Raw genomic sequence first — 21780 nt, forward strand, 5'->3', positions numbered from 1 at the left:
GTGTGCCCTGATTGAACACACACCTCTGGTGTGTCAGGACAGTGCTCTGAGCTATCCAGCCAGGTTAAACTTAAAAATTGGCATCCTGACTACCTTAAAAATTGAAGCCCTCATTCCCATGCCTTGATTTGAAGGGCCTGGGAGATCCTGTGTCTCTGAGAGTCACCCCTTCTCTGCTTACCCTGGGTGCATGCAATCCAGACCCTTCTGCATCCTTTGGAGCTGTCTGCAGCAGAGAAGGGGAAAGCCTTCCTCTCTGTCACAGCTCCGAAAGGCGATTCTCTCTGAGAAAGATAAGGTTCTCCCCCTCCAAGGCTTTAGAACTTGGAAGAAGGAGGAGAGAGGCCAGAGTTCCTGGTTAGAAGAAATTGTCCCTAGGGGCTTTCTCAGAGCTGGTTGTGTGTCTTCGAAGGAGTTAAAACAAAAGAAGAAAAAGAATTGCTGTTGCTTTCAGCATGTCTGGTGGCATTGGGAGCATTCATTTGCCAGGGGTTGATTATTGCACCCACTGTGAACGAGGCCAGGGAGGGGTCACAGTCAGAAGGCGAGGCTGAGCCTTGTGCTCTGCTCATGGTCTAGAAAATTAAGTTTGAAGCCTGCAATGGAACTTGGCCAACATGGAAATAGAATGAAATTTCACTCTTTCCGAACGAAACTTCTGCAGAGAAAATGCGGCCACCCAGCAGCTTTGGGCACAGGTAGCCTGAACACCCACCTCTCCTTCCAGTCACGCATCAGTCACCCGCTTCTCTAGGTCTCCCGTGGCGCTCTGTCCCGGGAGGCTTGTAAAACCAGATGCTCGCGGTGTCATTCTGTAGTGAGGAACTAGACCTTTGTCCTCAGAAAATTGCTGTTTCTAACCTTCAGACCCAGAGTCTAGACTCTAGAGATAAGCTTGTCTGGTGTGCACAGCCCCTCTGCCCTGCCCCCTCTGGCTGGGCCTTAAGGTCCTGCTGGGTAGCAGGTGGGGTCGGGACTGGCCTTCAGTCCTGGGGCTGCTCCGGGAGGGACCAGTTCCTCTCGGGCTTCCCCACTGACTGTTCATGAAGCTCTCGGTTCGTGTTCAGGCTCCTGTCCCCCGGCGTCTGTGTGCTGCTCTCTGTGTGTGGAGGCTGTGGCTTTTGGAGTTGGGGAGGTAATCCTTAGCCCAGGTCATGCCAGCTCTGCCCTTATCGTGATGCTACCTTGAGCCCACAAAGTGCCTATACTAGCGTCAGTCTTGCCTGGTGTCTCAGGCATCACGACGTGACCAGTGATCATGCATGGTGTCTGCAGCCTCATCTGAGGCTCCAAGAATAACAGTTTCCCTTGTCAGAACCAGGGCCAGAGCCTCTCTCTCTCCCTCTCTCCCCTTCCTCTCTCTCTAAAAATCAATAAAAACATATTTTAAAAGTGGGGGTTCTGCTATAAGATAGATACATGTCTACAAATATGTTATTACTAGAGGCCCTGTGCACCAAATTCGTGTGTGGGTACGGTCCCTAGGCCTGGCCTGCGATCAGGGCCATCTTCCCCAGCAGCCCGCAGCCAGCCCCCGGTTCCCGTTCGCCATCGGGTGATCAGTGCCTGACGGCCGGGGAAAGGGACCAAGAGGTAGTCAGTGCGCCTTATAGTGACTGGTCCAGTGGTCGTTCAGGTCGTTCTGCCGTTAGGGTCAATTTGCATATTACTCTTTTATTATATAGGATAGCAGCTGCAGACAGAGTACCCATGTGGTGGTGGCCAGGCTGTGGGATGCGCAGCCGAGGGTGGCCATGGGGGATCTGTTCAAGAATGGAGCAGGGAAGGGCTCTTCACCAGCCACCCCTGGGACAGGGAAATCTAAAGTGGAGAGAATGCTTGACCAGCAGGGTCCCTGAGGAGGGGAAGGCTGGAAACATTGTCCAAGGAAGATCTTACCAAGTTTGCCAAGAAGTAGATGATGCTAATACAGGAAGCTAAGTCAAGATGTACAGGTATTGGATCGAAAATATGCATCTTAAATCACAATATCATGTAATGATGGTTAAGAATTATGTTTTTAATAGTTCATTGGCTTATTTAGTTTACCAGGGGGTCCAGTAAAATCTTAGTGTAGTAGAACCTATTGTTATTTAACACTAACCATTTGCCTCTGATGTTTTTTAATTATCTCACATCTCTAAACTGCAGTTACCTTTGGATTATTAATATAAAGTCAGGGAGGAGGATTTTTTAAAAATACTTTTTTATTGAGTTCAGATAGGAATGGAGAGGGAGAGAGAGAGAAAAAAACATCAATGATAAGAGAGAATCATTGATTGGCTGCTTCCTGCATGCCCCCTACTGGGGATCAAGCCTGCAACCCAGGCATGTGCCCTGACCAGAAATCAAACCCAGGACCCTTCAGTCCCCAGGCTGATGCTCTATCCACTGAGCCAAACTGACTAGGGCAAGGGAGGAGGATTTTTAAGAACAATTTGTTAAAGTTAAAGCACATTTTGGATTAAAGACTTAAACATTAGACCTAAAACCATAAAAATCCTAGAAGAAAACATAGGCAGTAAGCTCTCTGACGTTGCTCTTAGTAATATTTGTTGGATATGTCTCCTTGGGCAAGGGAAACAAAAGAAGAAATAAACATGGGACTATATCAAACTAAAATGTTTTTGTACAGCAAAGGAAACCATCAACAAAGCCAAAAGATAACCTATCAAATGGGAGAAGATGTTCACCAATGATATATCTGGTAAAGGATTATTATACAAAAGATATAAGGAACTCATACAATCTAATACCAACAAGATAAACAACCCAATTGAAAAAATGGGCAGAGGGCCTGAATAGACATTTCTCCCAAGAGGACATATAGGTGATGCTCAGTGTCACCAATCATCAGGGAAATACTAATTAACACCACCGTGAGATGTCCCCTCATACCTGTCAGAATGATTCATCAATAAATCAACAAACAACATGTGTTGGTGAAGATATGGAGCAAAGGGAACCCTCGTGTACTTTTGGTAGGATTGTAAATTGGCACAGCCACTATGGAAAACGGGTATGGTGGTTCCTCAAAAATTAAAAATAGAACTACCATGTGACCCAGCAATCTCACTTCTGGGTATTTATGCAAAGAAATTCAAAACACTAATTCAAAAAGATATATGTACTCCTGTGTTCACTGCAGCATTATTTACAATAACCAAGAATGGAAGCAACGTAAGTGTCCATCAATAGATGACTGGGTAAAGATGTGGTACATACATACAATGGCATATTGCTCAGCCATAAAAAGAATGAAATCTTGCCATCTGTGACAGAATGAATGGCCCTAAAGGGTATTATGCTGAATGAAATAAGTCAGACAAAGTCAAGTAACATATGATTTCACTTACATGTGGAACCTAAAAAAATAAGTGAACAAACAAAATAGAAACAAACTCATGGATACAAAGAACACATTGGCAGTTGAATGGGAGGGAGTCTCAGGGGCTGGTGGAAAGGTGGCGGGATTAATAAGTACAAGTTAGCAGTCATAAAAATAGTCACAGGGATGTAAGTACAGCACAAGACACATAATAATCCTATATAATAAAAGCCTAATATGCAAATCAACAGAAAGGCAGAATGACAGGTCACTATGATGCGCACTGACCACCAGGGTGCAGATGCTCAACGCAGGAGCGAGGTCCCGGACTGCAAGAGGGCACAGGCCAGGCTGAGTCCCCCCCCCGGCCCCCTCCCACCCCCCCCGGCCCAGTGCACGAATTTCGTGCACCGGGCCTCTAGTATTGTAATAACTTTGTATGGTGTCAGGTGGGTACTAGACTTATTGGGGTGGATCGCTTCATAAGTTACATAAATGTCTAATCACTGTGTTGTATAGCTGAAACTAACAATATTGTATGCCAAGTATAACCGAAGAAAAAAAATACCAGCCATGCCAAAAATACGTTATACAAAAACCTAATAAAAATAACAAGGCTTTGAGAAAAAACATAGCTGGGGCAAACATTTAAAACTATATGCAGCAATAAATAATCCTTGTAATAGTACAGTCATAGTTCAAAGGACATGTTCAATCCTAAAAGTATTCCAGTAAACATAGGACTACACACATGCACACACGCGCACACGCATGTGAAGGTGGTTCGGTGGTGGGAGAGGTAAGGCAGGGCCGAGGCTGCCGAGTGTGGACTTGAGAACGAAAAGCTCTGTGACAAGGGAGGACTTTCTGCCAAGCGGCTGATCCTGAGGCAGCATGTGGCCAGAATAAGCCAGGAGGAAGGCCGTGGGCATGGAAAGTGGTACCACGTTCGTCGGGGCCCTGTGGGCTCAGCTGGGCTAGTGTACTTGGCATTAGATCGCTGTTCCTTGTCGATGCAACATGATAATCTACAGGGAAAATTGTGTACGACACCAAGGCAACTTCTGTGTTGACATGACATTATTCCTTGGTTACACTGAGAGTAATTTCCAGGCTCTCGTGAAGCTCATTGCCCCAACTGATAAGTAAGCCTGTTTCTCACCCTGAACAGATTAGAACCTGAAATACGGAAAACATTGTAATTGTGTAAGAAACACGCAACATAGCATTTACCTTCTTGGGCATTTTTTAAGCACGACGTATAGTCACATTGTGAAGCAGACTCCTAGAACTTTTTCATCTTACAAAGTTGAGACTCACGTTGTGAAACAGATTGATCCTATAAAGCTGGGACTACCCATGAAACACACCCTCCTTCCCGTTTCCTCCCCCCCCCCCCCCCAAGGCTCAGGTAACCACCACTCTACTTTATACATTTGACTATGTCAGACACCTTATATAATGGAATCATGCACTATTTGCATTTCTGTGCATGATTCCATTGTATAAGGTGTCCTTATTTCACTGGGCATAATGTCTTCAAGCTTCATCCATGTGGTAAGGTGTGACAGGATTTTATGAAATCATAAACACCTCAAAGTATATCTCCCCGCCCCCCAAATTTACTTGAACAAGGTTAAGCTGGGGGTGGTAGGAGATGGAGGGTCCTTCCTGCTTTGAGAAAAAACACAGCTGGGGCCAACATTTAAAACTCTGTACAACAGTAAATAATCCTTTATGAAATAAACACTCTGGTTGAGTCTATCTCATGTCATGTGACCCTCCCAGGTTTTTCCTTCAAGGTTCTCGCATAAATTAACTCTTAAAAGCAGATGTTCTGTGTGAAAAGACAACCGTCAGAAGGGGAGCTACGGCAGACACCTTACAGACGACAGTGTCAGCTCTAAGTGTACGTTTCTAGTGCCTGACAGCGTTGTAAGCGCGGGTTGGTGTGATTCCATTCCAGAGAGCTCAGAAATACGCGCAGCAAGTCTTGCAGCAGGAGTGCCGGCCCCGGTTTGCCAGGACGTCCATGGCGCGGCTGTTTGAGCACCGGTACAGCGTGGACTTGCCGCCCTTCGTGAAGAAGGGCCCGCGGGCGAACGAGGCCGAGTACAAGTACGACCCCCCTTTCGGGTTCCGGCAGTTCTCCGGGAAAGTGCAGAGCCTCCTGGAACTCTTGCCTGAGCACGATCTTCCTGAACACTTGAAAGCAAAGAGTTGTCGGCGTTGCGTGGTCATCGGAAGTGGCGGGATACTCCACGGACTAGAGCTGGGCCCGGCCCTGAACCAGTTTGACGTGGTGATAAGGTACGTTGGTTCCAGCGGTTCTCAACCTGTGGGTCGTGACCCCTTTGGGGGTCGAACGACCCTTTCACAGGGTCACGTAAGACCATCGGAAAACACATACATAATTACATATTGTTTTTGTGATTAATCACTATGCTTTAATTATGTTCCATTTGTAACAATGAAATTGGGGTCACCACCACATGAGGAACTGTATTGAAGGGTCGCGGCATTAGGAAGGTTGAGAACCACTGGTTTAGACCACCCTTCCTCCTCCAGAGCTGGCTCACTGCTGTTGGTCCCCTGCACGCCCCTGCTGCCATCGGGGGAGTTGACTGTTGAAGAAATCAAAACAAAAACATGATGTGATTAGATGCTCCAAACTGTGCAGTACTGACCCCAGTTTGACAAAACGCTTTTCAGAAGAGGTGAGGTTTAGGAGGATGGGGAGGTTCAGATAAGCCAGCAAAGGAGGAAGACTGTGCCAGGCGAGGCCAGGAGGACGGGAGGCTGAGTGGGTGGGGTGCCTGGCCTGGGAGCTGGGCTGGTGTGGGTGAGCCCTGCAGGCCGCTGGCTGGGCCGCGGAAAACACACAACAGGCCGTAAGGAGCCAGCCTGGATTCTTCTTGGCATAGCTGGCTAAGATGCTTTCTGATTATAAAAGTAAAATACGTTTATTCTTGAAGATTTAAAAATACAGGAAAATATAAGGAAGAAAATGCCACTCATGGCACAAAAACCAACCACTGCTAATTGGCTGTGGGGGTTTTTTTTCACTTTTGCTCTATATACATACTAATGAGTGCATTTATATTCTTATGAAGTGTTTTGCTTTTTTAACATCGTGGTATGAATAGTTTCTGAGGTCATTCTCTGTCTTGGGGAAACTAACTTGACCGTTTACTATTCCTTTAAATGAGGTATCGTACGTTACTTAGCCACCCTCCCATTGCTGGGCACTTAGAACACCTCCAGTTTCCTTGTGATTGTGAAAATGCTTTGCACATTCTCATGCGTGTGTCTTTATGTACATAGCTGATTTATTTCCTTGGACATAATTCCAAGAATCCCTAGAATTGTTGGGTTAACGATACTTGAATGGTTTTTAAGGCTCTTGATATACTTCAGTGAATTGTCTCTGTCTTAAGGGTGTTCAAAACAGGGAGCATGATGAAAGTTGGGTCTTAATTAAACTCATCGAGAGGAGGATGTGGATTTGACTGAAGGCAGGAGACAATAGGGCGGAGCCTGGGTTTGGAGCAGTGTGGGCGAGCAGTGTGGGGCCGGGTGTGAGATGGAGAAAGAAGAAATAGAGGCTAGAGATCAAATAGCCCGAGCAGCCTGGCTCAGCAGTTGAACGTCAACCTATAAACCAGGAGGCCACAGTTCGATTCCCAATCAGGGCACATGGGGGGCATGCAGGAGGCAGCCAATTGGTGATTCTTTCTCATCATCAATGTCTATATCTCTCTCTCCTTCTCCCTTCCTCTCTGAAATCGATTAAAAGAAATACATTTTTTAAAGATCAAATATGAGGTATATTGGAAAAGTGAATTACAGGATTTTCTGGCAGGGGACACCAAGATTTCTAATCTGGGGTCTGAGGCAGTAGTGGAACTGCTTAAGAAAATAGACCCGTTGAGAGAAATCTCTGGTTAGTTCAGATATTTTGAACTAAAAGCAATAGTGTGTACACACACTGCCTTTGTCCCGGCAGCCGAGGTCTCGGGCAAGTGTCCTGACTGTATTGTGCCTTCGTTTCCTCATCTGTAAGTGGAGGTGGTGATGGCACATCCCTGAGCGGGTTACTGTGAAGGTCAAAGGCATGAATGGGTTTAGAGTACTTAGAATAGTGGCAGGCCTATGGTAAATGCTCAGTAAATATTAGCATCAGATTGGGGGGGAGGATGTGCAGGAATGTGGGGGCTAAGGAGAAAAGGGCAAAGGTAAAAGGTGTGGTAGGCAAGAACCAGACATTTTTAAGTTCTAAGGGAGAGAAGAAAAAGGTAAGAACCAAGTTTTAGGTCGAAAGGGGGTCCCGTAGGCCCCCGTGAGCAGAAGGCAGGATGGTGTGCAGCAGGAGTGTGCAGGCTGGGGTGAGGGCAGACACGTCCCTGCCTTTCACTGGCTGATGTCTATGTGACAGTGCGTGTCATGTGCTTTAGACGTCCCAGTCCTCGCTGAAACCACCACGGTTGGCCAGTGTCAGAGATGAGGACACCATAGGGCCCTGGGTCCACGCCAGGCACCAGCATTCTACATGCAGGGTTTTGAGGTTTCCAGAACCTCAACCCTGGCCTTCAACAGGCAGCGTTGGGGGAGGCAGACAGGACCCTGTGCCCATCGAATGGTGCAGGACTGGGAAATGGGGGAGGAGGTAAGAAAGCAGGGGTGCTGATAGAGGAGGTAAGAAACCGGAGAAGAGATGTGGAGGAAGGGGCGGCCTCCAGCAGGAGAGCAGCAGTATCTGGCTCTTCGGGGAGGAGGAGGGCAGGCAGAGGGATCTGGGTGAGGAGCCGCACTGGGCAGGAGGAAGAAGAAGAGGCCCTGGGAGAGCAGGAAGGGGGCTGGGAAGGTGCCTGGTGATGGCGGGCGTCAGCCTGGTGAGCGTGGACTTCATGCATAGGCACTGGGAGGCCACTGAGCCTTAGGGCCAGAGAAAGGGTGACTTAGCATAATTACGAGGGAGAAGCTTTGGGGGAGTAACTTTTAATGTTTTTTAATTGATTTTAGAGAGAGGGAAAGAGAGACAGCTATGTACGAAAGAAACATCTATCTGTTGCCTCCCGCACACACCCCAACTGGGGGTTGAACTCACAACCTAGGTATGTGCCCTGACTGGGAATTGAGTCAGCCCAGGATGACACTCAACCAATCGAGCCCCACCAGCCAGGGCTGGGGAGTAACTTTTAGACTGAAAGTGATTCTAAACTTAACAGAAAAGTTGCAAAAATAGTGCACAGAACTCCTGTTCACCCTTCTCCCAGATTCCCCTTTGGTAACACTTCACCACATTGGCTATGTCATGTTCTCTTTACATATGCGATTATTCTTCTCCGAACCCTTTCAGAGTTCGTTGCAAACATCTAGCTCCCTTACCCCTAAATACTTTAGTATGTGTTTCCCAAGAACAAGGACATTCTATTACAGAAGCACAGAGCATTGTTCAGAATCAGGAAGCTAGCACTGATACATCACACCTTATCTGCAATCTTGATTCACATTTCACCAGTTTTCCTAATGTCCTTTATTTTAAAAAAGAAAAGGAAGGGGGTGGGGGGACCAGGGGAAAAAAGGAAAACATAGCTGGTCTAGGCTCATGTCTTCCATTTTGTTGTCCTGTCTAATAATATTTTTTTAATAATCCAGGGGTAGGTGTCTGAGATTTAGAAGAGGAAGTGGAATAGAAGAGAAAGGTTAGATACAGGGGACGTAGTACAGGCCAAAAACCAAGCACACTACAAAACTGTGTGCTTTGGGAAGAATTCTTAGACTTCTCTCCCAAACAGCCACCCTGGCAAAGCCTTCACTGATCGAACAGTTGTTAGTGTCCCAAATCCTTGCTTTGCTTTATGACCAGGCTGCACCTAGGCCCATGGCCCCACCCCCGTTCAACCCTGTCCATATATAACTGTCGCCGTGTCTGCCTGGCCCTGGTTTCTAGGTTTTCCTCTCTACCTTTTGGAAATTCTGACAAGAGACACTGGTATCTGAGCACAATGGGAGGCTTTCAAGGAAACATCAGTGCCCAGAAAAAGCCCAAAATATACTATATTTGAATTGCCTGAAATGGCGGGACGAGAGCGAATTGCCTGGCATTCAGAGATGAGCTGGGGGCATCCCTCACAGGGCACCTCTCACAGGGCAAGGAGGGCTGCATGCATCTGGCACCTGGAAAGGGTGGACCTGTGGGGGCAGGGAGGCTGCTGGGAGGGACACCCGGGCCCCAACCACTACCCGTTCCCAGGCCTAAGAAAGTGCGGAGAACACAGGAGGGAATTCTTTTGTGGTGTGATAAGGTAGCTAATGGCTTGCGTTGTCTCTTTATCTTGTCCTTTGTGTTAAATAGGTTAAACAGTGCACCTGTTGAGGGATATTCAGAGCATGTTGGAAATAAAACTACTATAAGGATGACTTATCCAGAGGGTGCCCCACTGTCTGACTTCGAATATTATTCCACTGACTTGTTTGTGGCTGTTTTATTTAAGAGTGTTGACTTCAACTGGCTTCAGGCAATGGTAAAGAACGAAACCCTGGTAAGCATGGAAATCCAGCCTCCAGCTGTGTCTTTGGGGTCTCTAATTGTGATGCAGGCTTTTACTTTTCAGCAGACTCGGTGGGATGCATACTTTCACTTCCGTGCTGTGTTTTAAATAACCTCTCCCTCTGTGGAAACCCCTCAGAACTCCTTGCTGGAAATGGCTTTCAGAACATGATCGATTCACAGGTGGAGGTCAAGATCGTTACTTAAGGGGAATATCAAGTTTTGGACAAAAATGGTTATCACTAAGGTTGATGACCCAATGGATTCACTAGACTGGAACTTATGTGGCTTTTGGCTTTTTCTAGAAATTAGGTTTACCTGGGTTAATGTAAACCATTATTGGGGATATTGAAAAGAATGTACATAAAACCTCTGGGGAGTCTTCTCAATGAGCTTCTCCCAGACTGCTTTGATGGGTGGTGCAAATTCACAGGAGTAAATTCCCAGCATTCCAGAGGGCGGGTGTGGAGGAGACGGCCTCACCGGGTCTGGGTCGTGGTCTTCTTGTCTTTACGGTGATCAATCACACCACTCTATAGTCCCTCCCATTGTGCTGAAATGAGCTTCAGAGGCCAGCTGTCGTGGAGTGCGAGTGCATTCATATTCACTTGCACAGACCAGCGGTCCACACAAGCTATAGGACATCCGGGGCTATGAGACTTTTCACGGAAGCTTCCTGTGGTGGAGACTTGTATCTCCGGCGCTTGATTCTGTGCGGGTTATCGTGGTCTTCCGGGCTTTCTATGGAATAGAAGTTGTTCTAGTTGGGACATGAAGCTCATACGAAATGACTCAGTCAGTTACCAAGGGACTTCACGGGACTGGGAAAAGGAGTGAGTGGAGGGAGAGAGGACCCTGGGTGAGGGCCTGACAGAGCCGGCACTCACAGCACTTAGTACCCTTGAATTGGTGCTGTTTGCTTAGTCTTCCCTGGGCAAAATGGTGGCTTTTGATCCTACAAAGGCTGTACCTCCTCTGGTCATTCCCTAAGCAGTTTCTTCCCCACACAAGAGCTGGGTCTGTGGCTTCTCTCCTTGTCCAATGCCACCTTCAAACACCAGGTCCTTTGGAGTTGGGTGTTTGAGTTGAGAGAGTGACTTTGCAGACAGCTGTGAGTTTGCCGCAGAACGCGTGCCCGCCAGGGGTCACGACCACGGTTTGGCCCGGTTATCAGGGGATGCGTGCCCCCCTCCACTGATCGATGACTATTATGTATCCTTAATGATTGCTTCTTGTTTTCTTTCCTCAGCCATTTTGGGTACGACTCTTCTTTTGGAAGCAGGTGGCAGAAAAAATCCCATTACAGCCAAAACATTTCAGGATTTTGAATCCAGTTATTATCAAAGAGACTGCCTTTGACATCCTTCAGTATTCAGAGCCGCAGTCCAGGTTCTGGGGCCGAGATAAGGTATTTTTTTTTTCTACTGAGAGGTAACGATTCTTGTCTGCGTTTGAGGGATGACCTCTGTACATGTTTCACTTAGGCTCGGCTGTGTACACAGAGGCATCTTCCAGTGGGGAAACCTAGGCCACGATGAGAAGCTGAATCTGTATTCACCACTCTGCACCCTGACTCAGGCTCCTCAGTGTGCCTTGGTTGTCCCTGGTGACTCGTCTCTTTAGTATAGTCAGCACATTAACACTTAGGTCACTGAGCTGTTATTTAAGACTAGTGACCTGGTGCACGGATTCGTGCACATTGAAAGGAAATTAATTAGAAGGTGGCCGGTGGGGCGGGACTGGGCAAGACGGGCCAGACACGCCCTGGAGCCAACCTCCTGGGGTCCCTCCCTGGCCGGCCGCACCTGGGGTGGCACCTCGGCTCTAAGGGCATCTGCGGAGTGAGTGGGGTACCTCCAGCAGGTGGGGTCCCTTGGGTTGGCCTGCAGGGATCGGGCTAAAACCAGCTCTCCAACATCCCCTCAGGGGTCCCAGAGTGCAAGAGGACACTCTGCAAAGTTGCTGTCATACAGGGTGTGGAATGCAAACACAAGTGTGCAGTAAACCAGATTCCGGCCAACAGTGCCCCAGCAACAACATAACCCACAGCGGAAGGTGGAATCGCACGGCCCCGCCAGGAATCGGTTTCCTCCTGTCTGGTTTCAGGGTGTGTCACCAGAGAACCACCGCTGCCAAATCACTGCAGCTTGGCAGCTCCTGCATTGAGCGTCTGCCCCCTGGTGGTCAGTGCACTCATAGCGACTGGTCAGATGGTTGGACACTTAGCATATTAGCCTTTTATAGAGATAGATTATGGTGTAGTCGATGCAATATTGTGGGACTGTGAAGGGTGAAGAAAAGCTAATGGATATGAGAACACCTTCATAATATATTAAGCAAGAAAATTGAGTTGCAGAACATCCCATTTTTGTTTAAAAATAAAAACGTGTCTATAGAGATGCCCAGGAAAAAAGCTTGGAAATAAACAGCAGGCTGAAATCATGGGATGTTTAAAATCGCCGCCGTTATTACTTGGCACAGCGTGGTGCTACGTGGGGAGCAGCGAATTGCGCTCAGCCTGTGGGGCCTTTTTTCTTTTCCAGAACGTCCCCACGATCGGCGTCATTGCCGTTGTCTTAGCCACACACCTGTGTGATGAAGTCAGCTTGGCCGGCTTTGGCTATGACCTCAGCCAGCCCAGAACGCCTTTGCATTACTTCGACAATCTCTGCATGGCCGCCATGAACTTCCAGACCATGCACAACGTGACGACGGAGACCAGGCTGCTGCTGAAGCTGGTCAAGGAGGGCGTGGTCAAGGACCTCAGCGGGGGCATCCACTGCGAGTTTTGAACACAGACAACCTCACCGGAAATGCGCCTCGGACGCGGAGGGCCGCTTTTCTTGGCCCTCTTGGGGCATTTCTCCTACAAATACTTGGAGATGCAGCTGGTGTTCTTAACTTTTAATTTAAAAGACGAAAACCAGTTTCGCTCTTCCCACTCCTCTCCTTCCCCCTCCATCCCCGCCCCCCCGTATTTATTTGAGGTTGGTGTTTTTGCACAAAATTTTGTAAGTTAATTTTGGGAATTGAATTGGAAAGACTTTTTGAAGAGAACTGGGTGTCATGATGTTTTACTATAGTTTAAGAACGTTATTTAATTTGTAAGAACGCCGCCCAAGTGTAGTGCACACGGGATACCAGGCAGTCCGTGGAAGGAGAGGGGAGTCAGCCTTTGAGGAGAGCCCTGCACACCTGGTTCTGGTTCTTGTTACCCCGACACCTGGGACGAGGTCAGAGGCCCTGTCAGGAGGACGTGCTCAGGAGCTAACCCTCTGGCCTGGGCGGCCATGCTGCGGTGTGAGGCCTGGGCGGGTGGAGACGTTGACAGCCCCTCCGCTGGTCCGCCTCCCGCCAGGCGACCTGCGGGGATCAGCAGGGGGGCAGTCTGCAGGTCCCGGTCAGGGAGAGTCACAGGACATTTCCCGTGTCCTCGCGGCACTGCGCATCGCCCTGGGCTGCAGAGGCCCCCGTCTTCCCTGCAATTAGGACAACTTTGAATTTCTTGAGAGTTTTTAACGGCCCTTCCAGAGCACGTCCATGTCCACCCAAGGTGTTACGCTGTCCTTCCCAGGAGGCTTCCAAGAGTCAGGACAAAACCTCTGTTTCCCAGAGTCGTAAGAGAACAAGCCCTTTCCAAGAATAACACGTTTTCTGAAACACTAAAATGACATTCTCCCAGTATTATAAATTGCCTATTTAAAAAAAATTTTTTTTGAATGCCTGCCCGGCAGTATGTACCAGGCAGTGTGCTGGTCAGAAGGAAAAAGAATAAAAGTTTTCGAGTTCTCACAGTCTAGTTAATTTGAGTGCTTTCTTATTAGAAGTCTCTGAGTCTACCGGAAATGTCCTTTCTGGATGCTGCTAGAGCAGCGGCTCTCAACCTGTGGGTCGCGACCCCTTTGGCGGTCGAACGACCCTTTCACAGGGGTCGCCTAAGACCATCCTGCATATCGGATATTTACATTACAATTCATCACAGTAGCAACATTACAGTGATGAAGTAGCCACGAAAATAATGTTATGGCTGGGTCACAACGTGAGGAGCTGTATTTAAAGGGCCGGAAGGCTGAGAACCGCTGAGCTAGAGGGACACCTCCCTGTGGATGCCGGCAGCGAGAGGGTGGAGGCTGCCTTCTCCTGCGAGGGGCTTCGCCTCCGGCAGCTGCCGGCTCTTCCGGAAGGATGGTGGGCCGTGGCTTCTTCCCAGAGGACAGGCTTGTGAAGCTCTTGTATCTTAATTGCTCCAGTCTTAGTGTGAGACAGCTGCTGCGCCTCCGCCCTCCCTCTCCTCCGTCCTCCCTCTCCTGCGCCTCGGTCCTCCCTCCTGCGCCTCCGCCCTCCCTCTCCTGCGCCTCCGCCCTGCCTCCTGCGCCTCCGTCCTCCCTCTCTGCCCTCCCTCTCCTGGCTCCTGCTGCTGCCTCTCTCTCTGATCTCGGTTCTCGCCTGCGTCTGAGCTCCAGTGCAGCGTGGGCTCCCGCGAACTCTGATGTCTCCCGTACCTGCCGCCTCGCAGCCTGTGCAGGTCGGAGCCAGGTTGTGGCGCTGCAGAGACTCCCTTTGGCTCCCCGGGGCTCTGGGCCGGCTCAGATGAGCAGGCGCAACAAAATAATAGCTCTCTGGTTTCGTGTCTTACCATTTCCCATTGATTTTGCTTTCCGCTGTATAAGGTACTGTTTATTTAAGAGAGAATGCTTTTGAATTCTCCCCAGTTGAATGACTTGAGATTTGAAGATGGAGACTCAGATGGTCCACAGCTGTCCTGTGACAGCTCTTCTGTGTGTAATTTTTTTACCAAGAGGAAGGGAGAGAGAGAGAAACATCAAGATAAGAGCAAAACTGGTCAGCTGCCTCCTGCACAGGCCCCAACTGAGGATCGAGCCCACAACCTGGCACGAGCCCTGACCGGGAATCGAACCCGTGACCTTTCGGTGCACAGGACGACGCCCAGCCAACCAAGCCACACTGGCGAGGGCATAACATACTTCTTACTGGAACTTTGAGCCACAGAAAATACCAGTGAACTTTAGGTTTTATTTTGTCTTTATTTTTGTGGGTTTTTTCCTCCTACAGAAAACATAGTCTCTCCAGAAACCTAGGCCAGCCTTAGAAAAAGGCTGTGGCCCTGGGATGGGCACCTCCCAATGATATAGCTCATGTTTGTAGGCAAAAGCTAATTTGGGATCTAGACAACGTCATATTTTTCGAGGTGTGACCATGCCTGCTTCATTGCTCCTTTTGTGTCACACTGATTTTTTTTTCCATTTCCAAAGAATGTATTAATAAGGCCTTGACAGTGTCTGTTTCCACAGAACTGGGGGGCAGGGGTGTCTCATCACCTGTTGGACCCATCAGTTGAGCTGTCAAACCAGCTTTGGACCGGACTGCTCGTGTTGAACCTCATGGCCGTCAGCTGTCCGTCGGTTTGTGGGGTGGGCAGGCTTCCCTGTAAGAGAAATGGCAAATTAGTGGTCACACCTTAGTCTCCCCCGTTATTAAAGATTTCTAAAACCAAGGACCACGTTGCCTTAGCCGCCTCTGTCTCCAGCGCTCTGGGACTTGATGGCAACGGGACTGTCGCATTTGCCTTATTGTCCCGAGAAACGTTCAGACCAGCGTGGGAGGAAGATTGAGAAACGGTGACTCCGCCTCCTCCTCGGCAGGCTTACGGCGCCCGAGGTCGCCTGGGACACTTCATTGTGTCCACGGAGAAGGAGGAAAGGAACGGTACCTGGGACGTAGCCAGATTCCCCGCAGAGTGAAGTGCTCGCGTTAGTATGCTTGGGTAGCGAGCAAGAACCACGTGACCCCGGGCTTGCTGTCACTCACACGCACGACAGCAAAACCTCCCTCAAAGGGCCGTGTTTTCCGCCCGTGTGACCAATGCCCTCTTCACAGGCACTGACCCTCCGTGACCAGCACTCAGCTCTCAGCCCAGGACACAGACAACAAGGGAAGCAGACCCAGTGCCTAGAGCACCGCCCTCCGCAAAACAGGACCCCTGGGGGCGAGGCACCTGGCCCAACCCTCTGGGTCTCTTCTCTCCTTCCCACTGCCCAAGTTCTCTTTAGACATCGATGGATTTGTCTTCTCAAAACATGGCATTTATCTGGATTTGCCTACAACCAACACTCAATATGAGACAAGTATATTGGGAAGGAGAACTATTCATTAAGCAAACACACTCAAATTTTATTGACTAGAAATTAATGTTCCCCCAAAGGAAATTACAGTCTGAGTAGTTTGACCTTCATTAGTGAAATGATTAGATTGGACTAATTTCCAATATTAAATTTCAGCCCATTTAGCAAGAAGAAGAGCACCCACAGTGGTCGGCTGTGGTGCAACAAGGGTAAATAAATGGCGTGCTAGGAAATTTAGTTCTAACCTTTTCAAGCGCAGATTTCCCAGGGAGCTGTGTCCAGAAGGCCCGTGGGGAGGGAGACACGTGTATGAAGTTCCTTCTGACTGGAAGAAGCGAGGTGGCAAGGGCTGCGTTGGTGTCAGGCCGCCTGCCATCCAAGACTTGGCTGGTGTAGCCACTATAGCCTTTGTGCCGATGAGGATGTAAGGCAGGGAATCTTCAGAAAATGTAAATATTAGAGAAACTGACTTTTCAGTTGACACCACATAGCAGCAATGATAGTAACTGTACCCTAAAAGTCTGTAGCTTCTAAAGGAGCAATGTTTCCACTACCTTCTGTTACCTGCCTTGTGTTTTTTGACTTATTGAAGAAAACCAGTTCCAAGAGAAATTAAAAACGGTGAGTTAGATCCTTGATTTGAAAAGAGCACTCTACGTTCCCAGACATGAATGTGACGGTGACTGAGGACAGAGCACGTGCAGCGAGGGCCAGTTAAGGGCAATTAAGAACAGCAGTTAGCCCTGGCCGGTCTGGCTCAGTGGATAGCGTGTCGACCTGCAGACTGAAGGTTCCTGGGTTTGATTCTGGTCAAGGGCACGTACCTCGGTTGCAGGCTCTATCCCTGGCCCTGGTCCGGGCATGTGTGGGAGGCAACCAATCTATGTGTTTCTCTCACATCTATGTTTCTCTCTCTCTGTCTCTCCCCTCCCTTCACTCTGTCTAAAAATCAATGTTAAAAAATATCATCGGGGAAGATTCACAACAACAATAAAAAAGAACAATAGTCAAATACAGACGTCGTGACCCATAACATATCAAGATAGGCTATCAGGCCCTGACCGGTTTGGCTCAGTGGATAGAGCGTTGGCCTGAGGACTGAGAGGTCCCAGGTTCGATTCCGGTCAAGGGCATGTACCTTGGTTGCAGGCACATCCCCAGTAGGAGGTGTGCAGGAGGCAGCTGATCGATGTTTCTCTCTCATCGATGTTTCTAACTCTCTATCCCTTTACCTTCCTCTCTGTAAAAAATCAATAAAATGTATTTTTTTTAAAAAGATATGCTATCAGGCAAGCTCATTTGGGGTGAGAAGAACTTGACCATCAGCCCTACAGCAATGAGAATTTGAGAGTACATCTATAACCAAGTTATAAACTCTCCCGACAGGATTTTGTGCTTTATTCCATCTATAGAACTTATAACAAGCCATTGCCTCTCGTAGGTATTAAATATGTTTTGATTTCATTTGCTGTCTTCAATGGAATTTAAGGATGGGCAGCTGATAGTCTAAGCTTGACTATCATGGAGAGCTCTTGGGTCTAGAAGCTGGGTGAAGCGTGTCTTTTGCTAAGAGGAACACAATACAGGTAACTAAAGCAATAAATGAACACAGCTACATTTTCCTGTGTGTGATTGTCCTAGTGGTTTAAATGATATTTTAAAAGACTATGCCAAAAGGTGAACAGGCCTGTTTAATGGCTGTATATATTATCCATACATTTTGAGGGGGGGAAAAAAACTTATTGCTAAAGTATCCAAAATAGGTGTGTATCTTATCTTTTCAAAGACCTGCTGTGTTGTAATTTATAAGAAACTAGAGGCTCGGTGCATGAAATTCGTGCAATGGGGGTGGGTGGGGGGGTTGTTCCTCAGCCCAGCCTGCATCCTCTCCAATCAGATCCCTCTCACAATCCGGGACTGCTGGCTACCAACTGCTCACCTGCCTGCCTGCCTGATCACCCCTAACCACTCCCCTGCCAGCCTGATCGACGCCTAACTGCTCCGCTGCCAGCTCGATCACCCTCAACTGCCTTCCCCTGCTGGCTGGTTGCCCCCAACAGCCCTCCCCTGCCAGCCCGATTGCCCTCAACTGCCCTCCCCTGCCAGCCTGATTGCCCCCAACTGCCCTCCCCTGCCAGCCCAGTTGCCCCCAACTGCCCTCCCCTGCTGACCCAGTTGTCCCCAACTGCCCTCCCCTGCAGGCCTGGTTGCCCCTAACTGCCCTCCCCTGCAGGCCTGGTCCCCCCAACTGCCCTCCCTCCCCTGCAGGCCCAGTCACCCCTAACTGCCCTCCCCTGCTGGCCTGATCGCCCACAACTGCCCTCCCCTGCTGGCCATCTTGTGGTGGCCATCTTGGACCACATGGGGGCGGCCATCTTATGCGAGGGTGTGATGGTCAATTTGCATTTTACCTCTTTATTATATAGGATATTTATTTGGTCTTCCTCCCTTTTCTGGCACAGAGCCCCCCAAACCTGTGGAATTTCCTAAGTAGTGAGAGTGATAAAAGTTTCTGTTGCTATGTTAACAATGACTTTTGGAACTCATCTAAGGATGGGGGCTGCTTGCCAATGGAGCCAAACATGTGATTAGAGGGTTGGAACTTTCACTCCCACCCCCAACCTCTGGGGAGGGAAGAGGGGCTGGAGATTGAATCAGTTGCCAATGGTTAATGGTTGTATCATGCCTATGTAATGAAGCCCCTAAAAAGATGGGGTGCAGAGAGCTTCCAGTTGGTAAGTATGTGGAGATGCGGGAAAACAGTGCATGGGAGAGACATAGAAGAACTGCACCCTTGCCCCATGCCTTGCCTCATGCTTCTCTTCCCTCTGGCTGTTCCCGAGTTACATCCTTTCACAATAAGCCAGTGGCCTAGTAACATGTTTCTCTGGTTCTGGGAGCCACTCTTCAATTAGTAAGTTAACTGAACCCAAGGAGAGGATCTTGGGAACCTCGGATAGAGAGCAGTCCATCAGGAGTACAGGCGACAACCTGGATGTGTGGTTGGCATCCTGAGCTGGGGGGAGTCCTTGGAACCTCCAGCATGTAGCCCATTGGTCAGAAGTACAAGCCTGGCCTTGGAATTAGCATCTGACATGGGGGGGGAGGGGGGTCTTGTAGGACGGAGCCCTCACCCTGTGGAAGCTGGTGCTACCCTGGGTAGATAGTGTCAGAATTGAGTTGAATTCTCTGCCACCCTGCTGGTGTCTGAGCGCTGCTTGCTGGAGGTGTGGAGACCCCCACCCCCCAACACACACATGCACACACACACACACACACACACACATTGAGATTGGGTGCTCAAACACAAAAGGCCTGCCAAGGTACCCCAGGGAGGGTTGAGGTTTCAGACTGTAACGGTAGCTCCTGCATCCAAGGCTCTGTGTTTTATATTCAAGGCCATCAGCGAGTTTCTTATGCGGAATTTAACATATCACTGCGGCATCCATTTGTCTGATTTGTTGTTGTTGTTTTGCTATACATAGTTTATTCAATAAAAACGATTTTTAAAAGAGGGGGCTGCTGAAGAGCTGATCATTGTGAAGTATGCAGCCCTGTCTTTAAAACATTGGTGGAGGGAAGACCTGCTGACAGGCTGTGTTTTGGAGCTGCTTTCTCTTCCAGTGAAGCGTTCAGTGTGAAGACTGAGGGAGATTCAACACACGCGTGTGCAGGGGCACACACACACGTGCGCAGGGGCACACACACATACACACACACACACACACACACACACACACACACAACACCGAACAAGCAAAACTAGATTCTCACCTAAACCAAGAGTCTTGTCCGAAATGAAAGGTTGAGAGGAACGTCACAGCAGCGGCGTGCCCTCCCCGTCACAGCAGCGGCGTGCCCTCCCGTCTTTGGCCTGTGGCTGACCTGTGTCGCCTGTCTCCGCAGACCTGAGCTGAGTGTAGAAGCAGGGGTGGGTGCACCATGAGCCCCAGGGGCCAAGGAGAGGTCCGAGGGGACACCCTGTCCTCTTGCTAACCTCTCCTACTCTCCACCGCCGGTCACACGGAAGATGGACAGGGAATGAGGAACCATCTGGTGCAACCTCTTCTTCACAGACAAGCATTTCCTTTTAGGGCTCATGCCCGTTAGCCGGCACCCTCGTCTGGAAGGGGTGGCAGTCTCGGGTCCAAATGCACTGTTCAGTCAGCAGGGCAGTATTCTGATGTTTACTTTGGACGATATAGCCCCTTACTCGTTTTCTATGCTAATTTCTGGTGACCTATGCTGTGTGTGTGTGTTTATTTTATTATTTACTTTTTTAAAAAAATATATTTTGAGAGATAGAAACATCAATGATGAGAGGATCATTGATGGGCTGCCTCCTGCACGCCCCTTACTGGGGATCGAGCCTGCAACCCGGGCATGTGCCCTTGACCTGAATCGAACCTAGGACCTTCAGTCCGCAGGCTGACTTTCTGTCCACTGAGCCAAACCCGCTATGGCTGTGTGTGCGTTTAAAGTGTTGATTCAGAGACCTTTGGAGTCACTTTTAGGAGAGATTCTTCTGACCACTTCCATCGCAGCCTGAGCTACCTCAAAGTTTCCAGAATTTTCCCCAGACTGCCTCCATCCAGAGCTCGTCCTGGCTTTCTCCCTTCCTTTCCCTCTGCCCATTCCACCCCTGCTTCCGTGCGGGAGCGTGAACACGGGTTCAGCTTCCCTCCGACAAGAAGCATCCTTCCTTTTTAGGAAGATGGCAAGATGGGCTGCACGCGGGAGAGGATGGCCCGAGGCGAGGCCCACTGCCTTGTTCCAATTTGTCGGACGTCAGACAGAGGATGCCCATTCCTTTTGTCCAATGTCGAACACTCCTGAAAAAAGGTAAGATTTAAAATATTACTCGGCATCCTGTATAATAAAAGGGTAATATGCAAATTGACCAAACAGCAAAACGACCAGTCGCTATGACACACACTGACCACCAGGGAACAGACGCTCAATGCAGGAGCTGTCCCCTGGTGGTCAGTGAGCTCCCAAAGGGGGAGCGATGCTCAGCCACAAGCCGGGCTGAGAGACCCTCCTGAGTGCACGAATATTGTCCACTGGGCCTCTAGTTGAAATATAAAATGGAATGAAGAGAGGCTTATTTTAGATCATTTTTCCTTTATTTAGCCTTTTTGACGAACCTCAGTTGACGCACCGATGCAGCTGTGTTGTACAAGAGAGAGGAGAGGGAAACGTTCTGAAGTGTTGGTTCTGTGATCCAGCTGCGCCAACAGGGGTGCCGTGCTGGGGTGCTGCTCCACCTTCAGCTTTGTGGGTCCCGGAACGTTGCCCTCATTGTCTGGCTCAGGGGTCTGTAGGTCCCAACTCTGGAAGAGCTCTGACCAGCTCAGGACAGAGGCCAGGCTGGGCCCACCTGCTCCAGATGCACCCCCTCATTTTCCAGAACTTGGAACTGAGCTCCAGCCCAGCGATGCTCTGTTCTCAAACACGTTAGAGCATGCCAGGTCTCCGGACGGGGGCGTGAGGCTAACAGAGGAGCCCTGGGGCAGGACTCGCTCCGTGGCTCTGCCTGACCATCCGGCAGACATTCTGTTCCGAACGCCATGTGTCCAAACGCTGATGCTCTGCCCACAGTGCCAGACAGACACACGTGGCCGCGTCACAGTACCCAGTAGGGCTGTCCCAGAGACACTGGCCTGTGGCACCAGCACCAGCTGCCCTCCTGCTCGGCCAGCACAGCTGTTCTTAGTCCGAGAGCCACCACTGGGCCCCGATGGACAGGCTGCTAA

At 49.3% G+C, this 21780-nt stretch overlaps 1 protein-coding gene across 4 annotated transcripts in view; it reads left to right on the plus strand.

The window, feature by feature from the left end:
• Positions 1-13675, plus strand: part of ST3GAL5 (ST3 beta-galactoside alpha-2,3-sialyltransferase 5) — a 45194-nt gene extending 31519 nt beyond the window's left edge. For 3 of the 4 annotated variants that reach the window (XM_059659260.1, XM_059659262.1, XM_059659261.1), the window contains exons 4-7: positions 5295-5638; positions 9687-9873; positions 11131-11289; positions 12425-13675. In XM_059659260.1, coding sequence (XP_059515243.1) covers positions 5295-5638; positions 9687-9873; positions 11131-11289; positions 12425-12673 — 939 coding nt within the window. In that variant the 3' untranslated portion in view covers positions 12674-13675. The remainder of the gene's footprint in view (positions 1-5294; positions 5639-9686; positions 9874-11130; positions 11290-12424) is intronic. The other variant, XM_059659263.1, reaches the window with a different exon arrangement.
• Positions 13676-21780: the final 8105 nt, after the last annotated feature.

Source organism: Myotis daubentonii, chromosome 12 (assembly GCF_963259705.1).
Source record: "Myotis daubentonii chromosome 12, mMyoDau2.1, whole genome shotgun sequence".
Lineage (NCBI taxonomy): Eukaryota > Metazoa > Chordata > Mammalia > Chiroptera > Vespertilionidae > Myotis > Myotis daubentonii.